The 26,937-nt window shown below is 38.0% G+C and overlaps 1 protein-coding gene across 1 annotated transcript; it reads left to right on the plus strand.

Annotated features, from left to right (window-relative positions):
* Positions 1 to 8,476: 8,476 nt before the first annotated feature.
* LOC145050487 (uncharacterized) lies at positions 8,477 to 22,667 on the plus strand. Its single transcript, XM_078998730.1, has 3 exons — positions 8,477 to 8,803; positions 21,219 to 22,188; positions 22,291 to 22,667. The coding sequence occupies exons 1-3, from the start codon at positions 8,477 to 8,479 to the stop codon at positions 22,665 to 22,667; spliced, it is 1,674 nt and encodes a 557-aa protein (XP_078854856.1).
* Positions 22,668 to 26,937: the final 4,270 nt, after the last annotated feature.

Consider the following 26,937-nt stretch of genomic DNA (forward strand, 5'->3'; position numbering starts at 1 on the left):
TATCCCATAATCCTCATGAGTTCATTGTATTGCTCTATGACAAGCCTTGAATCCACCATCTTGTAATTATTAAAATTACTTACAAGGAATTTCTTACTTGAGGCACACCCTGTACCATGTATTTGGATTCAAGGGCATCCCTAAGATCTTTTGTATATTCTTGATTTTGATTGGTGTCAAATAGAGTCACACATACCATTTAAGTTGTGGCCACTCCAGATGTAATCATCATTTTCCCATTTGCATCTTCTTATGGTATGTTAAAGGGTTTCATCCTCCAATGGTGCAAGAGTGCTCAAAACATGAACCAATTTTAGGGTAGTGAGAAGGAAATGTATCATCTTCTGCCAGTGACAAAAATCAGTGCCTTAAAACTTGTCCAACTTCCCGAATTTGGAAGTCATGTCTTTAACATATTCTGTCATTGATAGTCTTCAAAAAATCATAGATTTTGAATGTAAGATTTTGGGGTCTTAGAATATCCACTAACTTGGATAAAATATGGGATCGTGATTGCAATCACTTTCTAAAATCTATGATTTTGACCCTTATTCCTAGGGTATCACGAAATCTGATTCGGGATAATCCAAGAAATGCAATTTGGAAATTAGGCCACTTCCAAATTCGAAACACAAAAAAAAATATACATTGTTGTTTTGTGTTCTTGAGAGATGGAACAAATCAAAATACGATTTTTGTGTATAGAAGTTCCAACCTTTTTTCTAGAACCAGAGAAAGGATCTAATACTAGAGGGAAAAAGAGGTTATTCTGGTTACCTCCAGCTTTGGCACCAAAACTGGTAGTTATGAGATATAACTAACAGTTGCATCATCAAGATGCCATCAGGAACCATCGCTAGGGGCTCTACCCCTTGGACCCCGCTAGGGGTGCTACCCCTAGACCCCGCCAAAGGGCTGCTGGCCCTTGGAACCTTGCACCCAGGAGCACTGCCCCTGGACCCTATACTCCCGAGTTCACATTTGTCACACTGAGTGTGCACCCTACACCTCCGAGATCAGTTAGTAAATAAAGTTTGGCCTATCTTATTATTAATAATTATAATTACACCAAAATATATTGATAACAGTAAAATCACCAACATATATATATATATATATATATATATATATGTGTGTGTGTGTGTGTGTGTGTGTATTCTATTTTAATTTTTAATCACTTTTTGTATTTCATCCAAAAACTTATGTAAAAACCAAAAGGATTTTTCATTTCCATTTTTTTTGCTTAAACCAAAAACTATTGTTATTGATCCAATTCATAAACAACCCACTCTTTCAAAAAAACAGTTAAAGTTGGTAAGTGAGTTGCATACCTTGAATCTAAACTTGCTAGTGTTCATCAAATCTCAAAAGCAATCCATAAACACACTAACACGAATCCTGAAATTTCTCATGTAAAGTGAAAAATAAAAGAGCTTTTAGCGCCAAATCATAAATTTTGTTATAGATTAGCCTTTGGAACCCGCAAGAGATCCTACATTTCGGGACTGATCAACTACTATCAAATTCTAAATTGGAAAACATAAAAGATAGGAAAATTTCAGTGACTCGAGCTTTACAATGCTCTAAAAGGTCTTTTCTCCTTATTTACTTTTACGTACCCTTCTTGGTGAAATAACTTTTTGTGAATACCTACGAGTCCTTGGGTGTTGACATCAGTCCCCTGAAAAATACCTTAGAAGTCTCTCATGGTTATGAGCCGTGAGATGTCCCAATGGTAGGAAAATTCAAGGAAAAAAATATACAGATATCGGTCAAGCAAATAACTTAAACATGTACATATGTACTCTTTCCTCACAAATGTACTCCTCTATTTATGCCATAATAGCACCCTCTTTGTGAGCATCATCTTGGTATGTCGCGTCAAGCTGACGTTTAAGCATGAGTATATCTTTTGATACTTTGAAGGTGCACCCTTGCTAACAAAACTTCAACGGAGCTGTACAGGGACAAAATATAAAAGATTTAGGAAAAAAGTCGAAAAAAAAGTTAAAAAAGGAAAGTATAAAAAAAGGAAAAAGAAAAAGAGTCAAGAAAAGTGAATAAAAATCAAGAAGTGGACAATTCCACGACAACATGTGTTGTATAAATAAATACAATTAGGAAAACTGCTTGGCTGTCAAAAGATTCCCTTGGACTTGGACATGAACACAAGACATCAGGAGTAGTTGTTGATAAATTGGAGGATTATGGGTGGTGTGAGACGAGTAACCGATTTGGGTAAATTCTAGAAAATCCTTATAAAATGACTTTTAGAAAAAGATATTTGTAATTCAATAAATAACTGGGTTTAGTCACTGTTACAATTTGTGAAAATAAAAATGCGTTGAGTATGTTTTTATGACATATCTTCTACATAGAAATAGGACCACCTCTCTTCCATTTGCTAACTAAATATCGGTAACCTTGAAGAAGTGTTTTTAACTCTTGATTTTGTTGGGTTGTGTTAAGGAATAACTAAATATCAATCTTGAAATGCATAATCTTGTGATAAGGCTAAGTTAATTCAAGGCATGTGACATGTTTGCATATTCCTAACTGTTTAACACAAATAGGGTTAGTGGATTGGATTGGATCACTTTTATTTTGTGTTTATTATTTCACTATTTCTTAAAGGCCTAAGCATTTTACGTGCATATTTGTTAGTGTAAATTTTTATTTCATGCACTCTTAGTATCTTTGACTCTCTCGATTCTTTTTTTATTAGTTTCCTCTTAGCCACTTGTCATCCTCTCTAGGTTTCTCTTCATCTTGTTTATTCTTGAGGACAAGAAAGGTTTAAGCTTGGGAAGATTTGTTAAGAGCATTTTTATGAATACTTTTCCATATTTTCTACATTAATTTAAATTGCATTTCATGCATTTATTTCATACATTGCATATCATTTTATGGAAAACATACTTTGGTGGCACACGTTCTATTTTGGGGGTATTTTTCATTGTTTTTGTAGGTTTGGAGCGATCGTAGGTTGATTTTGGATGCTAAAGGAAGACCGGGTGATGATTTTGGACATTGAAACTGAAGTTGGAAAATGCAAGACAGCAACTCCAAACGGATGTGCTGAGTTTACAAAGGAATACCATGCGGTCATGTTGCGGAAGATTCTGGAGGCTTTTTTATGGACCACACGACCATGTTGTATTTAGCCTATCTAGTAACAGGACCGTGGCGACGCAAAAACTGCTTGTAACCACCTCCATTAAACACGGTTTTTGGGTCATTTTGACCATACGCTTCATTCTGGCGGTGATTTTCTAGTGCTTTTTTTTAAGGAGAATTCATTTATTTCAAGAGAAGAACATTACTTTCTTTTGATTGTAAGTTTGATTTTTACATTTATCTCTTAGATTATTTGAAGATTTAGTCATTATATGTGGCTAAATATTACCAATTCCAACATTATGGTTTATCTTTTGAAGTATGATTCAGAACTTTATGTGAAGTAATTATATTAGATCTTCTTGAATGTTTTGTTTGTATGCTTTCTTGTATTCAGCTCCATATTATTTTGGAAACATTTTAGATTATTAATGAAATTGATCACTTTGTTAATTTTCTACTAACGTTCTTGGGAACAATTAATGGTGTTGTTTTTGTCTATGAATTCAATTTAGTCATATATTCATACACTATAATTAAAACATTCTAAATGGAGTCAATGGTTAGCACTTCCATCATTATCATTGCAATGTGCGCGTTAAGATCAGCACTGGTAGAACATACTGCTACATATTAGGTTTAATCAATTAATTGCATTTGGTTAAATACAAACATGGAATATTGTTAGAACGGATAAACAATACGTGTCAATACAACTAATTCTTTATAAGATCATTGCACTATAATTATTGATGATCATAACTTGAATTATAAAAATAGATAAACCTTGTGTTGGAATGATTTTTTATTATTTGAATTTATTTTTAATATGCTTCATGCTAGCTGTAGTAGTTTCTAAAACCATCCCCCCCTTTTTTTTAGGTAACAATCATACTCGTAATTGAACAAATTTAGTATAATTTGTTAATCCGTTTGTCTGAGGACACGAACCTTACTTCTATTTATACTAATCCTTAGTGAGTCTAAGTTGGTTCATCTTTTATCATATTTTGATAATTTATTTTGTTGGATTCAACACCCAACAGATGACCCAACCTATTATGTCATATAAGTTTAGAAACAAAACACACTATAAAACAAGAATTATTCTTACATGAATTATTATAGGTATGATCAAGATAGTAAAGACTATCGACCTCACTACCGGTCATACTATCCTTTTTTGACTATTAGTTCTAAAAACACACTTAGTTTTATCAATTAACACATATAAAACCTACTATCTTTGGACACCTCATGAACGGACAATAAATTTACATCAAAATCTGGAACAACTAGATAAAGTGATAGCATTAGGAAATGGGAGGTGATAATTTCAAGGATTGTAATCGATACTTCCACGGATTTTAAAGCAAAATGACAATTGTTCCCCCTTTATAATTAATTAATCGTTAAACCTCATTCAGATTCTTTAAACATCCAACTATTCAATTCTTTTGCCCTCCTCCTCATCTTCCATAACCATGCTCACCACCTGCTATATCATCTTTCTCATTATCTCCACCATCACCACCACTGTCTCACCGCCACCGGCAACTTCACTGCCACCCCTATCTCATTGCTTGATACCGTCACATTCATCATCTGCTTCGTATATAGCGGCCACCCAATCATCGGAACACCGTGTTTAATGCTCGCCAATGTAGAGTTCCTCCTCTCAACATACCCATTTGGCAAGCACGCTCTAGGATCGTCTGAGTCAACTCAACAGTAAAAAAAACAGCAAAAACGGAGTCACTCGGAGTTTGCATCACCAGAATGAAAACGTTGCTGACTCAGTTCTAAACCTAAAGCCAACTCAGACCTGAATTTTTGGTTGGCATAACTTATTTGGCTTTGGCATACCCATCAGAAGCCGATTTAATCCGTTCGTGAGTGGTGCTATGGGATAAATGTGGGAATGTCGCTGAAGAATTTGTTTCCTTCTTCACTTCCAAAATGAATTCCTTCTGGTTTTTGCAGGGTGGTTTTCCCTTTAAGAGCAAATTAAGGTGAAAGTGACGACAGCGGAGGACGGGATTCTTGTGGAGTGTATTCCTGGAAACCACGTTTCTCTTTTGGTATAATGGTTTTACTAAAAATATGCTTGTGAATAATCAATTAAAATCTAAATAGATCCAGGGACATAATTGTCATTTTCTTTGAAAAATCATTGGATGTATCAAAAATATCCATAGAATTATCAGCTCCCTTAGGAAATTTCAAATTTCATACATTGTTTATTTTTGAAATATTCATTTGGATGATCAATTCTAAGATTTAGGTTAGAAATACCCACCACGTCTAAAAGTGAGTTATCACTAACTGTCATGTGTTAATTAACACTATATCAAAATCCCATTTTCTACACTTACTAAATGGAACAATTATAATACTTACCATATTAGTAGAAATCTCATTCTCCTTGAGTCTTCTTATTAATCAAATTAAGAAGTTTTTAAATTTGATAACTAATAAACAAAACCTAGTATATGGATTAGGGCACCAAGGTTACCAAAAATATTAAGTTTTCATTTTGGCTAAATTTTTTAAATTTGGAGTTATTTGGATATCATATCAATTTATAACACCTTTTTGTAATATGTCTGTTTAACCAATAGTTTTTACATATGAGGTTTTGATTCCTCTTAATAGCCTTATATGTATTATTATCCTTACCAATAAATGTGTAATTTAGCCTTTTTGACGGTATGAAACAATACAACTAGATTTATAGGGCTTCTTATGAGATTCAATTGAAAAAGCAACCTTGGCACTCGATAAATCCCTCATAAGAATATTGCTTCTAATAGGACATTATAAGTTATCTAATTTCATAAAAAGTTACATCAATTTAATTTCCTGATTATGATTACAAAGCTTTTGAAAGCATCACACACACACACACACACAAGTTCCTAGATTAGTTAATATATCAAAGTCTTTCAATAGTACGTTAATTTTGTTAGAGTACTCAAAAGGACTTTGACCATTTTCGGTTAACTAAGAAATTTTCTGATACAAATTAAAGATAACTGACAAATCGATATCTTCATATTTCTTGTTCTGTTCTTTCTTGGCATAAAAGGATCTCACAAAATATGCTTGACACACATAAAGTTACTTTGACAAAACATCTAAGATCTAATTTAAAACAACATCAACCCTTTGTTACTGATTAACTTTGATTTCATCATATTTAGGATTTATAGACTTTCCATGTATAGATCCTAACTTATTTAGTAATAGTAAGTTCAAAAAGGACGATGGACCATTATCGATGGACCATTATCACTAGGGTGAAGGCATAAATGATCATTAGCTTCATAAAAAACAACCACAATAGAGCCTTACTTGATTGCTAAAGAAACAATTTCATTAATGGCCATTTTAGCAAATTAACATATATACATATAGCAATTAAGAAAAAAACTAATATGAAACAAACATACAACTAGGATTGCAAACCTATAAAATGGTAAACCAATCTGAAAAAAGTGGTTAATGATGCACATACAAAAAAAACAAGAATTAGAATAACACTTAAATGCTTACCTAAAAATGATCTGTATCATAGGCCAATGAGTCTATAATTCTTTAGTAAGATATGTAGTCCTTTACTAAAGATATGAGTATGCGAAGATACTTACAAAATTTCCACATTATGACACATATTACATACAATTTAGCAACAATATAGTATTAAGGAAGCATAAAAGACTTACATAGCAATCTATAGATAGATTTTGCATTTTACCATAATCAATTGAAACAAAAATACCATGATGAACTCAATGGAAAGATAGGAAAATAAGACTTTTCCAAGTGTTTGAGAAAGATTTTTGTTATCACTTCCTCTAGATGCATGTATAATAGGAAACATAGAGACACAAAGAAATACTCTATATTTCGTCAACCTTTTCACAAAACTAGACCATATAGAAAGCACTACACCATAACTTAGAAAAAAATTAGATGTCAAAACCCTAAACGTCCTAAAGAAAATAAACAAGATTTGTATTAAAAAAAGATCTCAACGATCTACTATCATAATGTTATAATACTGAGTGACAAAAGAGATCCATATTTAAAAATATTTTAAGAACCTAATGGATGAGAAAACTGTAATCATAGATAGAAAGAATTTGACAACAACATAAATTGTAACACAAAATATATAACGGTCCAAGGTCTCAAAATAAGTAAAAAAGATCTCCTTGACAATGAAAATAGTTAAAAACACCCTCATAAAAATACATACCTGATTCAAAAAATGGAACTCAAACACTATATCCACAAAAACCTGCAATGATATATGATGATCTACAATAATATAAAGAGAAGAAAAGAACTTTTACTAATGAAAATCTCATACAAATAAAATCTCATACAAATAAGAACCTGAATCTAGATCTATGATAAAATGATTAAGTAAACAAGAGAAAAAAAAAATATTCTTGTCATATTTTTCAAGAACTATATGAGTAGATTTCATTTATAAAAGGAACTATAAAAGACAAATAAATGAACATAAAACACTAAGGACGATCACAACTTCAACATGAGTTTAATCGATTTTATAGTAACTTGATTTAAGCTTAAGATATGAACGAGAACTTGCACACTATAAACACATATTTCAATAGAAACTTATCTACTAAAAATTGAAATGAATTTTGATTGAATTACTATTCCTTACAAATCAACTAAAGATTATAATCTTGATAGGTTGTTTGTTTTTGTTAATTGACTTTAAAAGTGTTTGGGTGCACCAACAAGTGGTTTCTCTTTTTATATTACTTTCAAACCATTATCCTTTGACTTTTAAGGACTTGTCCATTGGTATGGCTTAGCACCTTATTGTTGTTCAACTCATGGATTCGATTGGATGGTTTTACATAGGAGGGTAAGAAGGGGTGGAATTAGATTATTTGAATTATCATTGCAATGATATGATAAATTTGATGAATCCTAGAATCTCTAATATAAATCTGAAACTAAAAATTACGTCAAAATATATATCTTTACTATACATATTTTGTAATCTTATGAATTTGGTGCATTTCTTCTTAAAATAGCCATAGTTCTTTCATCTATTCAATTGATTCTCTAACTCATCACTCTCCATAGCCTCCTTCAGCTGTTCCTATCACTATGCAACATTTTTTCCTATCTCTTCTCTTCTTCCTCTAACTCACATCTCCCTTGCAAAATTTATATCTTCATCCATCTCCATCTATTCTTGAAAAACTATTGAGGTTTCATCTCTCTCTCTCTCTTCACATTTTCTCTCTCATTAAACAACTATGTTTCTATATATAGATCTAAATCAAATGGTTTTTAAAAATATAGGTAAAAGATGGCTCTAGAAGAAGGTGACATCTCCGAGGGGTTCAAGAACATGTCACAAGCTGGTGATGGCGGAGGAAATGATTTGACGAAAGGACTATGGACTCCCAAGGAGGATGCACTACTGGTGAAATATGTAACGGAAAATGGCGAAAGGAGATGGAATGATGTTTCGAGAAAGTTTGGATTAATGAGATGTGGGAACAGTTGTAGGCTTCGATGGTTTAACCATTTAAGGTCGAATCTCAAGAAAGAAGATTTTACTCCTGAAGAAGAAAACACGATCTTAAAGCTTCATGCAAAATATGGCAACAGATGGTCGCATCTTGCTCGTCATGTACATTTCTCTCCCTTTTTCTCTCTTTGACAAGAACAATAGTAACAATAGAAAGCTTCCTTATGATTTTTAGGCTAATATTTGAAATAATTTAATTATCTGCAAAAATTGAATGTCTTCATTGCAATGTCAGAGCATGCTTCTAAGCGTTATTATTTATTGATAACAAATTCTGAAGATCTCTTAAAAGTTCTAATGAAGATTTTAATATGTAGTTATATATGATCTTGATTTTTAATTTTTTTCTTGTTATACACAAATTAATAATTAACAGCCATTTGACCGCTTAATCAAATTGTTTTATCATATTAATAGCACATGAATCTTTTTTACTATTTAAAACAATAGTATAAAATAATACATTTTTTCCTTATTAAGAATGTTATTATTTAAAGTTAAATATATATTACATATTTAAGTAATTTTGCCAACTTCAAGGTTTTGTTTTTATTCTATATATAGCAAAAAAATTTCAAAATTAGTCAAAGAATAAAAGAGAAAAGCTTCACATTTTTTATGTGACTTAGCTCATTTTTCGAAAAGTGTAGATGCTCTATTATATAAGATTATTTTAATAACATATTCAGATCCAGTAACAAAGAAACTTTTGGTTAGGAGATAATTTTTTTTCTGTATATTTTGTGTCGAACAAAAAGTTAAATTATTTGATAAATCAAAAATAAAATGATTTATTAAAAATTACCAAATAAATATCTTAATAATTTATTTTTCTAATGATTTTGTTGTTACTCAGAAAATTGTTATAAAAATGAATTTTCTGTTTTATTTATAAAAAAATAATTTTTTTAAAGAATTTTTTGTTGTGAATCATCTTAGTTTTGATTCATTTAATCATTCATTTTGTTGTTTCGACAAAAATATATACATATAATTTTTTTTATCATCTTACCAAAAGTTCAATTCTTATTTGATACGGATTTTATATATATATATATATATATATATATATATATATATATATATATATATATATATATATATATATATATATATATATATATATATATGAACAAGTTTCTTTTTAGAACCAAAAGATTTATGAGAACTTGAGAACTCCTAACCCGTTCATTATTTTTCAGAATCAAAACCACCCACAAACTTCTAGACCAGCGATTAAGACAAATGCACGGTCCAAAAAAAGATTTTGCAATTTTTCCCTTTTTTTGGAAATATGGATGTATGCACGATCAACAGTTGTATAGACTACGAATGTGCACAATCAACAGTTTTATGGACTGCTGGCAAACACAATCAGTAGTTATGTAAACTACGTATGTGCACAATCAACAGTTATAACAGTTGAAACAACCCAAAAATACCACCCAAAAATTTTGATTTTTATTATAACAAAACCCACGAGACTGAGTATCACATAATAAAACCATATGCTGCGTGACTCAAAAACCATAATAGAATACTGTGAGAAAAACTGTGTCATAACTGTATCCAAACATATCAAGAAAACAAAATCAACTCCCAGGACAAAACTGAAGCTGTGGTGTGTGCGATGCCATCATCCCGAGCTCTTCCCTTTGCTTGCGGAAGTACCTGAAACCAAAACTGAAACTGTAAGCACGAAGCTTAGTGAGCTCCACCAAACTACCACATACCAAACAATACATATAAAGCACATATTGGGCCTTGCCCACTGCATCGGACCGAAGTCCGGAACTAGCTGCATCGGACCGAAGTCCGAAACTGACTGCATCAGACCGAAGTCCGGAACTAACTGCATCGGACCAAAGTCCGGAACTGACTGCATCGGACCGAGGTCCGGAACTGACTGCATCGGACCGAAGTCCGGAACTGACTGGGACCTTGTCCCCTGCATCGGACCGAAGTCCGGAACTGGCTGATCATGGCATAGCATAACACATATCAACTAATATAAACACATATACTGCATACTGCATCGGAACAGAGTCCGGAACACATAATACAAACATGCTTGAATCACAAAGACATCAAGCACTCTAACTACTGCATCGGACTAAAGTCCGGGACTATTGCTAACTAAACGGGCCGACATTGTGGCCATAGAACCGTTCCTACTGAAAGGAAACTCACCTCGTGAACTGGCTGCTGTGTGAATGGCTCTGGAAGCTAACTGCTGCTGCTCCGGTATCTCCCCGGCTACAAGTCCATAAACACACTCAATCAAATTCTAAACACTGCAATGGGGTAAAATGACTCTTTTACCCTTGGTCAAAGTCAACTCTCTCGGTCAAAGTCAACCCACAGTTGACCTGACCCGCCGAGTTGGGCCGCCAACTCGCCGAGTCTCTAGTCTCACTTCTCAACCCTACTCGTGGCTACTCGTCGAGTATGACATCGACTCGACGAGTACTCTCTCGATCCAAGAACTCAGACAATCTTCATCCGACTCGCCGAGTCATATGAACAACTCGACGAGTTGTTCTTGAGCTAAGAAGATTGCCTTGGACTCGCCGAGTTGTATGAACAACTCGTCGAGTCCCTCTATTACTGAGTCTGCCCTCCAACTCACTGAGTCCACTCTACTACTCACAGGCTTCCACTCGACCTCACTCAAAAAGGGGAAAAAAACAGGCTCGCGACTTGACTCGCCGAGTCGTTCTTCCGACTCGCCGAGTCACATCCATGCAGCTACTCTAAACTCGATTCTGCTTGAATCCAACGTCTGAAACTTATAGATCTGGGCTTCCTTAACTCGATTAGCACGTAAAGATTCTATCTTTACGTGCCCATAAGCGACCAAGAAGATAATAAGGCTCAAAAAGCATAATAAAGGCTAGATCTAGGGTTCTTATGCAAAGCATCTTCAAAAAGGCAATAGATCCGGGCTCTACAACTCCTAAATGAACAGATCTAGGGATATCTCGACCTATTAAGGCATCCATACAACTATAAGGCTTGGAAAAAGCACCAAACTAGCCCTAGAAGAGTTCTAATGGAGGTCTAAAGCATAAAACAGAAGGAATTTGAGAAATACCTCAAGGAACTATGATTTTGCCCTTGGATCTTTGCTCCACACCTCTTCTCTGTGCTCCTTTCCTCTTCTTCTTCTTCAAGCCTTCAAAATCCACACATAAAAGCACTTAAAACAATAAGGGATGGATTAGGGTTTTCTCACAGCTCTCTGAGGGTGAAGGAGGCGAGTTTGGGGCACATAACATTGCTTAAATAGTGAGCAACCCGGGGATTTAGGGTTTCTTCCAGGCAGACAGACTCACCGAGTCCCGAATATGGACTCGCCGAGTCGCCGACTAACACGTGCACGAAAACTCGACCCTAGTCGATGAGTCAGGCCATAGACTCGCCGAATCCCTCAATAAAACTTTTAAATAAATGCCACAGGAACAACATACCAGAGATGGGGTGTTACAATTCTCCCCCACTTGTCTCAGACTTCGTCCTCGAAGTCTGCTACGACTGAATCTACAAATAACTCCGGGTAGTGCTCTCTCATTTCTTCCTCAGCCTCCCACGTCCACTCAGACCCCTTCCGGTGCTGCCACTGCACCTTCACTAACTGAATTGCCTTGTTCCTCAAGGTCTTTGTCTTCCGGTCTAGAATCGCGACCGGCCTCTCAATATAATTCAGGCTACTATCAACCTGAATATCCTCTAGGGGAACAACTGCTGACTCATCCACCAAACACTTCCTCAACTGAGACACATGGAAAGTGCTGTGGATCTGGCTAAGCTCTACAGGAAGATCCAACCGATAAGCAACCTGACCCACTTGGGCCAAAACCCTGAAAGGACCAATGAACCTGGGGCCCAGCTTGCCCCTCTTCCGAAACCTGATGACACCCTTCCAGGGTGAGACCTTCAGGAGGACCATATCGCCCACCCGGAACTCCAAGTTTGAACGCCTCCCGTCGGCGTAGCTCTTCTGCCGACTCTGCGCAGTCTGCAGTCTACTACGGACCTGCTAAATCAACTCGGTCGTCTTGAGCACCACCTCTGTGCTCCCAATAACTCGCTGACCGACCTCGCCCCAACAAATCGGGGTCCTACACTTCCTCCCATAAAGCATCTCAAAGGGAGGTCGATCAATGCTCGCATGATAACTGTTGTTATACGAAAATTCCGCTAACGGATGATACGTACCCAACTGCCACCGAAGTCTAGAACACACGCCCTGAGCATGTCCTCGAGAGTCTGAATCGTCCTCTCACTCTGCCCGTACGTCTGAGGGTGGAAAGCGGTGCTGAAATGAAGACGAGTACCCATCTCGTCGTGAAACCGCTTCCAGAATCTGGATGTAAAACGGACATCTCGGTCTGACACTACTGATACCGGCACTCCATGACGTGCCACGATCTCACGCACATAGATATCGGCTAACTTTTCTGCTGATATACTCTCCTGGATCGGGATAAAATGAGCACTCTTCGTCAACCGATCCACCACTACCCATATCGAATCTACTCCTCGTGCGGTCTTGGGAAGCTTGGTGACAAAATCCATGGTGATGTCCTCCTATTTCCACACGGGAATGTCTAACGGCCGCATCTTGCCGTGAGGCCTCTGGTGCTCCGCCTTGACCTTCCTGCAGGTCAGGCACCTCTCAACATACCAAGCGACATCCCGCTTCATGCAGGGCCACCAATAATCGGGTCGAAGATCTCTATACATCTTCGTCGCCCCTGGGTGGATAGAAAATCGAGACTTATGAGCCTCATCCATCAACACCTGCCGTACCCCACCCCCGTACGGTACCCACACTCTCCCATGAAGTGTCAACAATCCCCCACTGTCATAATCAAATGAAGATACTCGGCCCACTATCCTCTCACACTTTTGCCTCTCCTCCTTGAGGCCCTCAACCTGAGCCTCCCTGATCCGTTCCAACAACGGAGTAATCACTGTCATCCTCAAACATAAATCTCTGATAGGGGCTACCGACACTTTGCGGCTTAGGGCGTCGGCCACCACGTTGGCCTTCCCTGGATGGTAAAGGATCTCAAAATCATAATCCTTCAGCACATCCAACCACCTCCTCTGCCTCATGTTCAGACTCGGCTGATCCATAAGGTACCTCAAACTCTTGTGATCCGTGTAGATAGTACAACGGACCCCATAAAGATAATGCCTCCAAATCTTGAGGGCAAACACAACCGCCCCCAACTCTAAATCATGGGTAGGATAGTTAGCCTCGAGGCGTAAGCTATCACCTGGCCTCGCTGCATCAACACTGCTCCCATACCTGTGATTGAGGCATCACAGTAGACTACGAAGTCCTCTACTCCCTCTGGCAAGGTAAGGATCGGAGCCTCGCACAATCTCTGCCTGAGGGTCTCGAACGCTGCCTGCTGCTCAGGCCCCCAATGAAATACCACCGACTTCTTGGTCAGTCGGGTGAGCGGCACTGCTATCTTGGAGAAATCCTGAATGAATCTCCGGTAATACCCTGCCAACCCTAGGAAGCTCCGAATCTCAGATGGAGACTTCGGGACCTCCCACTGCATCACGGCCTCTATCTTGGCCGGATCCACCAAAATACCTTTCTGGTTGACGAGGTGACCAAGGAACTGCACCTCGCGCAACCAGAACTCACACTTGGAGAACTTTGCGAAAAGTTTCTCCCTCCTCAAAACTTCTAGCACCTCCCTCAGGTGCTCCTCGTGCTGCTCCTGCGTCTTGAAATATACCAAGATATCATCTATGAATACTATCACTGACCGATCCAGCATCGGCCTACACACGCGATTCATGAGATCCATGAACGCGGCTGGGGCATTGGTGAGCCCAAATGGCATCACCACAAACTCATAATGACCATACCAGGTCCTGAAAGCAGTCTTCTGCACATCCTCATCCCTAACCCGCATCTGATGATACCCGGAGCGTAGATCGATCTTGGAGAACCAAGACGCTCCCTGAAGCTGGTCAAACAAATCATCTATCCTCGGAAGTGGGTAACGGTTCTTCACCGTTACCTTATTCAACTCCCGGTAATCTATACACATACGATGCGACCCATCCTTCTTCCTCACAAACAGGATCGGCGCTCCCCAAGGCGAACTGCTCGGCCGAATGAAACCCTTGTCTAGCAGCTCCTGCAGCTGTGTAGACAACTCCTGCATCTCAGGGGGAGCTAGGCGATACGGTGCCTTGGCTATCGGAGCCGCACCAGGAATCAGGTCGATCCTAAACTCAACCTGCCTCTCAGGAGGTATCCCCGGTAAATCCTCGGGAAATACATCCGGGAAGTCTCGCACTATCGGAACGTCATCAACTGTCGTCTTGCCCTTCTCCCGGGCATCCAAGACATAAGCTACATAACCAGCGCAACCCTGCTGAAAATAGCGCCTCGCCCTTGCGGCGGAACAAAAGGTCGGTCCGCGCTGTGGCCTCTCGCCTTGAATCACGAACTCTCCCCCACTGGGAGTGCGAACCCTCACTAGCTGAAGCTCACAATCAATCACCGCCCCATTGGGGCTTAGCCAATCCATGCCCACAATAACCTTATTCCCTCGCAGGGGAATAGGAACCAGGTCCACCGAAAACTGCTCGTCAAACAACTGAAGAGAATACCCTCTATGCACTCTGGCGACCCTCATGGTCCTGTCATCTGCTATCTCAACCTCTAGTGGACAATCCAGCTCCCCTGGAGCTCTGCTAAATCTCTTGCTAAGCGCAAGCGATACGAATGATCGGGTAGCCCCCGAATCGAATAATACCAAAGCAGAAATGCCATTCACAGAGAACGACCCTATATAAAACATACAATCATAAGCAATAATCAATCAATAATAATAAAGAGATGAAGGGAAGATACATACACCTCACCACATCAGGAGTCGCTCGCGCCTCCTCTGCTGTCATCTGAAACGCCCTACTCTTCGCCACTGGCGCCTCGGCTCGGCCCTGCCGGCCATCTGTAATCCTCAAAGTAGCAGGGGCAGGTGCAGTCACCTTCCCTACTGCAGCTAAACTCGGACACTAGGACTTTTTATGTCCCCTCTGATTGCACTGAAAGCAAATCAGATCTGATGCTGCAACGGCAGTAGCAGGGGCCGTACAATCCCTGCTCAAATGCCCAGTCCGACCGCACTTGTAGCAATCGGAACTCCCTGCCTTGAACACCCCCTCGTGCAATCTCCCACACTTGCCACATCGACCGTGGCTCTGCTGACTCCTGGATCTGTGATCAGAAACCTTGGGCTTTTTGCCCGAACTGCCTGTACCCGAAACCGCCTCCGGTTTCCTCTTCTTCTCCATCTCGAGATCAATCTCCCTCTCCCGAGCCCTAGCAATCATGTCATCCAGCGTTTTACAGCTGGACCAGCTCACAAACTGACGGATATCGCTCTGCAACATCTCATGATAACGGGCCTTCTTCATTTCCTCATCGGCCGCATACTGAGGAACAAGAAGAGCCCTCTCCGTGAACTTGGCGGTGATCTCCGCCACGGTCTCTGTAGTCTGGGTGAGGTCCCAAAACTCTCTGGCTAACTGCTGCACCTCAATAACTGGTGCAAACTCCGCCCTGAACCTGGTAGAGAAATCAGCCCAGGTCATGGCATCCAACGCTGCATCATCTCCAATGGTATGTCCGACCTCCTCCCACCAATCCCGTGCCCTGTCCTTCAGAAGACAGGACGCCAATCTGACCTTGTCCCCCTCGGGACACCTGCTAGTGCGAAACGCATTGGCCACATCCGCCAACCATCTAGTACTCGCTATGGGGTCCCGCGCCCCATGATAGTCTGGAGCTCCACATGCCCTGAACTCCCTGAATGTAAGTGTACGCGACCCCATCATGGCCGCCACCTCGGCACGGAAGGTGCCCAATCTCTCATCCATCAGCTCTAGGATACCCTCCTTGATCGAACCGAAGATCACATGAGTCTGCTCTAAAATGATATGAGTAATCTCTGAAGAAAGAAACTCTCTGGTCTGCTCATCCATGCGCTCGTCCCCCGAGCCTGATCCTGATCCCTCCCCGGCACCTCCACTGCCGGCTGCTGTCCTCGGACGCAAAACCACCATTCTGAAACACATCATAACAACATCAGAAAACTGAAATATCTCAAGGGATCATTGATACTACTACTAGCTTCCTGGTCTTGTCTCGGCCTTCCTTGATTCGAGTACGGATCCTCTGCTTTCAGTAGTACTGGCCCATACTACCTTCCACATCTATTCGTACTTTCCTCAAGAACTTCCTGGACTCCACCAAGTCACTTCTACTACTACTGATCTCTACTACTCTCATCCTAGGCTTGCCCTAGGGAAATCTCTGACTCCACTCAAACCAGTCCTCAGCTGCTGATGGCCTCCTTGCAATGCTAATTAGCCACCACCTGAATACCATCTCATGCAATGAGGCTCGGATAATCCTTCGAGTAAAAGACTCGTCCCTACAACGGTTGGACTCAGATAAGAGCTGCGCAATAGGGCCAAACCCAGCACTCTGAGATTATTCAACCCTGCTCACATGTGATGTGACGTATTCACCTAATGGCTAACTCCCACCACTAAGAGTCCCAAAAAGCACAAAGCAAGCAACATTCGGATAAAGGAAACATACTCAGGCAAAACTATTCTCATAACAAGAAACTGTACTAGCATACAATGCTAAGCTCGCGCTACCAGGCATAACCTAAACAGGCTATCCTACTGCTGTCTACTCAATACTAGCATGCAATTCTCATAAAGCTGTAACACATATAGCAGGCACATAAGGCATCCTCCTAGATCCTTAGTCCTATACTAGCATGCTGTTCTACTGAAACTGGAACAATTAATCATAATAATAAAACTTGTATTGGTAATTTGGGAGTACTTACTTGAGCTCGGCTGATCGCATGCACCACACCCTTATCTTGTTTGAAAATTCTTTTCTCTCTAAGTGCTTTTCAAAATTTCATTCGAAAACATTTTTCTTTTTGAAAATCTTTTTATCTTTCCCTTAGTTTGAGTTCAGATGCACCCGGAGGTGTATCCGAACCCCTCAAACCAAGGCTCTGATACCAACTTGAAACAACCCAAAAATACCACCCAAAAATTTCGATTTTTATTATAACAAAACCCACGAGACTGAGTATCACATAATAAAACCATATGCTGCGTGACTCAAAAACCATAATAGAATACTGTGAGAAAAACTATGTCATAACTGTGTCCAAACATATCAAGAAAACTAATACAACTCCTAGGACAAAACTGAAGCTGTGGTGTGTGCGATGCCATCATCCCGAGCTCTTCCCTTTGCTTGCGGAAGTACCTGAAACCAAAACTGAAATTGTAAGCACGAAGCTTAGTGAGCTCCCCCAAACTACCACATACCAAACAATACATATAAAGCACATACTAGGCCTTGCCCACTGCATCGGACCGAAGTCCGGAACTAACTGCATCAGACCGAAGTCCGAAACTGACTGCATCAGACCGAAGTCCGAAACTAACTGCATCGGACCAAAGTCTGGAACTAACTGCATCGGACCGAGGTCCGGAACTGACTGCATCAGACCGAAGTCCGGAAGTGACTGGGACCTTGTCCCCTGCATCGGACCGAAGTCCGGAACTGGCTGATCATGGCATAGCATAACACATATCAACTAATATAAACACATATACTGCATACTGCATCGGAACAGAGTCCGGAACACATAATACAAACATGCTTGAATCACAAAGACATCAAGCACTCTAACTACTGCATCGGACTAAAGTCCGGGACTACTGCTAACTAAACGGGCCGGCATTGTGGCCGTAGACCCGTTCCTACTGAAAGGAAACTCACCTCGTGAACTGGCTGCTGTGTGAATGGCTCTGGAAGCTAACTGTTGTTGCTCCGGTATCTCCCCGGCTACAAGTCCATAAACACACTCAATCAAATGCTAAACACTGCACTGGGGTAAAATGACTCTTTTACCCTTGGTCAAAGTCAACTCTCTCGGTCAAAGTCAACCCACAGTTGACCTGACCCGCCGAGTTGGGCCACCAACTCGCCGAGTCTCTAGTCTCACTTCTCAACCCTACTCGTGGCTACTCATCGAGTATGGCATCGACTCGACGAGTACTCTCTCGATCCAAGAACTCAGACAATCTTCATCCGACTCGCCGAGTCATATGAACAACTCGACATGTTGTTCTTGAGCTAAGAAGATTGCCTTAGACTCGCCGAGTTGTATGAACAACTCGTCGAGTCCCTCCATTACTGAGTTTGCCCTCCAACTCACTGAGTCCACTCTACTACTCACAGGCTTCCACTCGACCTCACTCAAAAAGGGGAAAAAAAACGGGCTCGCGACTTGACTCGCCGATTCGTTCTTCCGACTCGCCGAGTCACATCCATGCAGCTACTCTAAACTCGATTCTGCTTGAATCCAACGTCTGAAACTTATAGATCTGGGCTTCCTTAACTCGATTAGCACGTAAAGATTCTATCTTTACGTGCCCATAAGCGACCAAGAAGATAATAAGGCTCAAAAAGCATAATAAAAGCTAGATCTAGGGTTCTTATGCAAAGCATCTTCAAAAAGGAAATAGATCCGGGCTCTACAACTCCTAAATGAACAGATCTAGGGATATCTCGACCTATTAAGGCATCCATACAACTATAAGGCTTGGAAAAAGCACCAAACTAGCCCTAGAAGAGTTCTAATGGAGGTCTAAAGCATAAAACAGAAGGAATTCGAGAAATACCTCAAGGAACTCTGATTTTGCCCTTGGATCTTTGCTCCACACCTCTTCTCTTTGCTCATTTCCTCTTCTTCTTCTTCAAGCCTTCAAAATCCACACACAAAAGCACTTAAAACAATAAGGGATGGATTAGGGTTTTCTCACAGCTCTCTGAGGGTGAAGGAGGCGAGTTTGGGGCACATAGCATTGCTTAAATAGTGAGCAACCCGGGGATTTAGGGTTTCTTCCAGGCAGACAGACTCGCTGAGTCCCGAATATGGACTCGCCGAGTCGCCGACTAACACGTGCACGAAAACTCGACCCTACTCGACGAGTCAGGCTATAGACTCGTCGAGTCCCTCAATAAAACTTTTAAATAAATGCCACAGGAACAACATACCAGAGATGGGGCGTTACAACAGTTGATTATGCACATACGCAGCCAATAGCACTGTTGACTGTGTATACATGCATATTTCCAAATCAAATCAAAAAAATTGTCGGTTGTTTTTTAGCGTAGATATAGTTTAGACACATTGTATGGAGAAGATTGATGTTTCAATTTTTAAAAATAATTAGCATATTAGAAATTCTCAAGTTCTCATACATATTTTGGTTGGCACGATAACTTGAGTATATATATATATATATATATATATATATATATATATATATATATATATATATATATATATATAAATAAACAAATTACATATTTGGATTCTATCAACTTTGAAAATATATATGACATTTAGGTGCTCTTTTTTTTTGGTAAAATTTATGCACTCTGTGGATCACATAAATTTACAGTAGAAGAGATGGACCAATCGTCTAGATCAACTTTTTATGTACTATTGTATAAAAAGTGAAAATAAAATCTACATCAACTTTTATATATTATTGTATAAAAAGTCAAAATAAAATGGTACAGATTAACATATATATTTGATAAAACCAACAATTTTGGTATTAAAGTTATACCTAAACATTATAATTAGAAATTAAAGAATTTGACATATAAATGGATGGAATTAAACCTTGATTTTTTAATTAATCAATTAGAAACATGCTATAAATATTTTCTCAAGAAATTGACAATACTGTATTGAATAATGTTTTATAAAATTTGGCACACGCAATATAAGAATATATTATGATTTTTTTTTTCATATTTATATAAAAAATTTCAACGACCATTATAATAATAAATCTTTATTTATAAATTTGTTAAAGTGTTATGTTTGTGTCGTCAATTTTTTTTTTTATAATATTATATATTTTTTAAAATTTTTATCATTAATAAAGTTGGAATAAATATAAATTTAAGAAAGAAACTTGACAAAATGAAGAAATATGGGATTTTCTAGGCTACAAGATGTCTCAAGATGTTAGAAAACTCTAGTCCACATATGCCCCATAAAAAAGATGTTGATTTATTTTTAGGTTTCCAATTTTCAAAAAACAAACAGTATGGTAATTCTAATATTTGTGTTTGGTCTAATTCTAATATCTGTGTTTGGTCTGCACGGCAGGCAGGACAAAAAATTCAGAAACAAAAAACAAAAAAGACATTAATCTTCTAGCTTTTTACAAATGATATTTTACATATTTGATTAAAAAACAAATATGTGCGTGTATAATCGGTCTTTTAAACTTTTATGGAGTACACAATCTTGATTTCATGTTTCGATATGTGAATATTTTTTTTCTTCATCGCCGTTAATTTCAGGTTTCTACCTCTCACTATACTAAGTTTTGTTAATTTATGGTTCAGCTTCCGGGGCGTACTGACAACGAGATAAAAAACTACTGGAACATTAGATTGAAAAGACATGTTCGTGCTGGATTACCTATTTACCCTCCTGAAATTCTACGAGAGATCCAGCATCGACGCTTTAACACTCAAAAACTAGAACTACCTCCACAAAACCAAATACAGTTTTCTTCATTGTCATCGTTGTCATTGCCACAAAACCCTGATTTCAGGTCATTCCCTTCTTCATCATCTTCCTCGTTTAAAGAAAACCCTAATTTCAATTGCATACCCTCTTCACATCAAACAAATACAGCCTCTATTTCAACAATTCAGGAAAACCCTGATTCCAGTTCCATCAACTCCATGTCTTTGATCGAATTAGCAATGAGTTACCCCCTTCTAATTGCTACTTTATACCCCCCTATAAACATGTACCAGTTGAACCTTCATAGTCATAACAATGGCGGAGTCGTGTTGTCACCACCACCCTCTCAACATTTAAAACGTTCGAACTCACCTTATACACCTGTCTTTGCTGGAAGCCAGCTTGCACCATCGGACATAGATACAGTACAAATGGATGATCCTTTCATGTCTGAAAACTTTGAAATAATAGAGATCCCTTCAATCCAATCATGCTTTGAAGCAATCACGCCAACTTTTTCTTCGACCAACGGGAGTGATCACTTCATTGTGACGTCAAATGGTGAAGACAATTACAACATGGATCCAGACTTATGCTCAGGGAGAAACAGTGGATTGCTACAAGATATTTTGAGACAACCTGCAGCTTTATTGAGCTCCCAGTTACCCTGTAAACAATCTGAAAATGATAAACCAGCTGAAGGAAGATTAATCATGCATGATGATTCCGTTGCGGAAATGAACCACCCGAACATCACCGATGCGAATTTAGAATCCGGGTTTGGATCAAGTGCTGATGACATGAACCTTGTGGATGACATAACCTCTTTGTTTTCGTCAAATGGTAAGTTTACGAGTTCCAGTATGTACTACTTTTGATGAATCATTAATGGCATGTCATGTATTTGTGATCACATGATTTCTTATGTTGGTAATTTTGTTTAAGATATTGGAGTCCTATCAGAAGTTGATGTGTTTGAAATCTTAAACGAGATGAACGATATGGTAGACTTCCCTCTAAGTGGACCTCCTCAAGCACTGAATTTGAGAAGTAATGGCGCATCTACTGAACCAGCCAATGTTTCCGATGGCAACATGGATCCAGCGACGGAAATACAAGGGGAACTTGTGTGTTGTCCGGTTCCTACCACCCAAACTGAGATCGGAGATGGTTGGGCGACAGATGTGTTCTCTTTTATTGAAAACAACCCAGCCGATACAGACCAAGAGTATGCTCAAGAACTTATGGGTTCTCAGATGGCAATCACCCTAATTGAGCAAGAACGTGACTGGGCTCTAGGCTATATGCCTAGCTTTTCCTAAAAATATAGTAGACAAACATCAGGCTTGATAAATATGGCATATTTATTAGGGTTTTAGTGGTCTATGTTTTGCTTATATCGCTTAATTGTAATTAAGTGATCATTTGAGGATTCTAGATTGCTCTCCTATCTGATTTCCTAAGACATTTACATTAGTAGGACTATGATTTGTGATACGGTGAGTTTGTGTCATGTTGTTACAAACAAATTTCAAACAAAAACAAAAACAATAACTGGAATCGTTATCTTATTTATGAAGAACCAATTAATCGAAAAATACAAATAAAACTCAAAACTCCTTACAAAATTACTCAAACAACTTCACTTAATGTACCTATTAATTGAATATATCTTTTTTAACAGAAAAAGATAAATATATAAAAATGCTAGCAAGACACTATGAGTTACAAAACATTGAAGACTTTTAGGATCAACGCACCTTTTTATCCAATCGATACCAGAACCACTTTTAGTTCTCGTTTTTAACCAATGGAATGTCCACCCTTTTGATGTCACTAGCCAAGTCTTTAGAACTTATACTCTTGTTATTGAATGCACTCTAATTGCGATAATGTCACACGATCGAAGCTAGAGCAAAGAGCACAACCTCGACACCCCCTTTGAACTTTGTGATTAGCTCTCGAACCCGCAACAACCATCAGATCAATAGATCCCACCATGACTGGGATATCCCTCCACCAAAGAGAAAGATGAGCTTTAATCTCTTTTACAAAAGTACAATAAAAAAAAAGATGCAACTCAGTTTCATTGCAATTGTGATAGAGTGGGCAAAGAGAAGCAGTCAAATTGACACCAATTCTAGCAAGATTATAATTACCGAGCCGTGATATCCAAACAAGAAAGTTAGCTTTACCCGATACCATTCGATTCCAATTCGTTTCAACGGGATTACAATCCAAAATGGCTCCATCAATATTTTTTTTCTCATGGATGACACTATGTAACAACCATAACCATTCCTTGCCAAAATCCATTCGGTGTTTTGTTGGCTGAAAATTTTATTAAAGTCTACATTAAAATGACTAGTCGAGAGATGTCTACATTAAAATGACTAATAGAGATGTGCAAATGACAAATGACACTATAAGTACTCCCATGAGACATGACAAGTGCTCTTTTGAGGCCATCGTCCATGTCGTGTAATTGAATCACTATTTTCCATATTGAACCATTTTCATTCCCAAACGTCCACCACCATTTCCCTAACATAACAAGGTTAAACACTCGCAAGTTTTCAAGGTCCAAACCCTTTTTTCCCTGCAATTAAGAGTTTTTGTAACTTCCTAAATTTCAAACCAAAATTTTCATTTTATAAATCAGATTATACATTAAAAACTCAACTCTGAAAACCCATTGTAATATTCATTTGTTTAAAAAACATAAGGTTTAAACATAGTTAAATTAAAAAAAACCAATGGAACTCGAATAATATAATACCTTTGATGCGAATGTACACTCCCGTTGTGACCTTCACTCAAACAACCTGAAAAATATTATACTTAACAACATAAGCATAAAATTTAGTGAGTTCCTCGATATACCATATATTTTGCCACACATACTACGCATAAAAACTAGGTTTTCGTCTTCAAAGTCAATCCACCATCAATCATTGAAAATAATATCTCAATATACATATCAATCATAGGCAACCTACCACCATATCGCTACGGACTCTTAGCCATCATATAACTCTCAACTCTCATTCGTCATGCAATCACTGAAACTTAGTCGTCCCACAATCATACCAAGGCTATTACTAATATTGTCGGTCATCTTATTAATGCATAATCATACATAGTTAATAAATAAGATAGGCAGTCGAACATATGATCCTATCTGAAAGCAATATATCAAAAAAGAACCATGCTATAAGGTTAGACCTGAATTCTTTGGATATCCAATTTAAACTATGTACAATCCTTACGACATTACTCAACAATAAACCAATACTATCAATACCCATCCGAACATGACATATAACAATATCATACAATCAACTAATTTACTAACATATTCATACCCTAACAATATCTATATCCTATCATACAAAGGATATACAATGTCACACATAGTATAGTGAGAAAAATCACATGGAGCTAGTTGATTTATCACAAGCCTCAAATGCAAGTCCATCGACGAATCAGATAACACAGATCTCCAAATAACAATCAAGGACTAGTGTTGAGTCCAAAATTCATGTTCTTCAAAGTTTAACCAAAAGTCAAACTTGTTAAATGTCAAATGTCAACGGGTCAAGTTAAAGTCAATGTACCGCAACCAGTCCTTAGTCACGTTGCGATCACTAGGCAAAAAAATAGCTGTGGTTTTGGATCAAGGCTCACATTGAGACATCCCAATGACCCCGTCTCGCTTTTTGGAGAATCAACTAACTTTTCCTAAGGTCCAGAGCACAAAATCTAATCCTTCTAGTGATTTGCATGGATAAGGTTTCCAATTCCAAATGATCAACTTATCAAGATCTCCAACCCCAACTCTTTAAGGGACCAAAATGACCATATCTCTCGTTTGGAGAAAAAACATGATGTATAAAATCCCAACTTTCTAGCAATACCAAGGTCCAAGAACACCATAAAAGGGACCAAAAGATGTTAACTTTGACTCACAAACTAGTTCTAAAGAGAAAATCATCAACTCATTTGTTGTAGGTTGACATTGACATTTTGATATAATTGCTGGAAAAAGAAAATGATATATTTATTTGATAGAAAAATAAATCATTGCTTGATTTTTAACCGATGAACCGTATTATGCTTACAAATAGTTTATGGATCGTAGCATGAATGAGTGTTATAGGAGTCCTTGGTCTTATAAAACTAAGAGTTTTTATCTAGTGCTCTTTAAGATAGCCTATTTCATTGGACGTCCCAAGTCCCAACTATGTTTTTGGAAACCTTTTGAGAACAAAGTATTTGTTTCTATAAGGGCAGTCTTTCCAAAAGAGAGATGATATCCAAAAACACTAGTAGGAGCCACATTGATACTGATAAGACTCAAGAATCAATTAACGAAGATCCTAAAGAAAACACCAGCACTTAATTAGAGGTTAAAACCTAATATGAAAAATGACATACCTCTACCTCTTCCACATAGATCTAATAGAAGACGTCATGGACCTTGTTGACTCTATTTCACAAGGGAGATGAGTCACTGATAGATTTCGATCAGAGTCTATCGACTATCGGAAGCTATGGAAGGCCCAATAAGTCAATATTAGATGAAGCTATGAGGAATGAGATTTAATATGTGTATGTTTGAAATTTGAATTGACCCAACACTTAGTGTTTGTAGATCTTAAAAAGATGATAAGCATGGATAGGAAGACACATATATATTCAAACCAAGATGGGTTGTGAAAGATATGTAGGCTTGAGATGTCCATTAATGTATTATAATGAGCATCTTATGTTTGGATCATTTGCTTCAATGAGAAATTCAAAAGTTGAGTTACGAAAAACAAAAGATGGTCCATATAAATGTCAAAGCTAGTGGGAGAGATGTTGCCACTTGTATTGAAATGGGATATGATGCCCTAACTTTGCTAAGTGTAAAAGTTTTACACAGCTTAGGAATTATCTCGCTATGAAACACATAGGAGGAACAAAGAATTATACTTAGAGTTTATGGAGATAGATCTAAGTGAATCAATGATTTAATCCAGATACTTGAAACCTTAGGGAAACTTGAAATACATAATTCTTATAGACTTTGTGCTAGTAAATCTACTGACTCGTATGCCTTATGCATGACAAGTTGTATAATATCATTTTTGGATTTAATAAAAGAATCAAGAATATTCTTTGGAATCCTAAAAGGAACAAAGAGATAATCTTGCTTTTGTGGAAGAAATCAATGAAAGAGATACATTGATGGCGAGTTCATAACTAATAGAGACATTTTCGTTTAGCATTCGAAGTTCATGCTCTTAATAAATAATATTGTATTAGCTTAGAAGAGTACCAAGTAATACAAAAAAAGTGGATTTGATAATAATCTTAGAGTATATTGCAGTTAGTAAAATTGATAAGATAAACTGTGACTAAAAGAAATTCGTTAGTAACCCTAATGTTGTATTCAATCATTAATGGTTCTCTTGAAGTTTCTGGTGACTAAAAGGTGACTTTACCTCAAGTATAGATCCCAATTCACATAAGATCACATGGTAAATACTTAGTAAGTACCTTCATAATTGTGAAGAAATCATAGTCAACTAAAGAGAATATTGTTGA

Source organism: Lactuca serriola, chromosome 5, assembly GCF_051521515.1.
Source record: "Lactuca serriola cultivar US96UC23 chromosome 5, Lser_US96UC23_V15, whole genome shotgun sequence".
Taxonomy (NCBI): domain Eukaryota; kingdom Viridiplantae; phylum Streptophyta; class Magnoliopsida; order Asterales; family Asteraceae; genus Lactuca; species Lactuca serriola.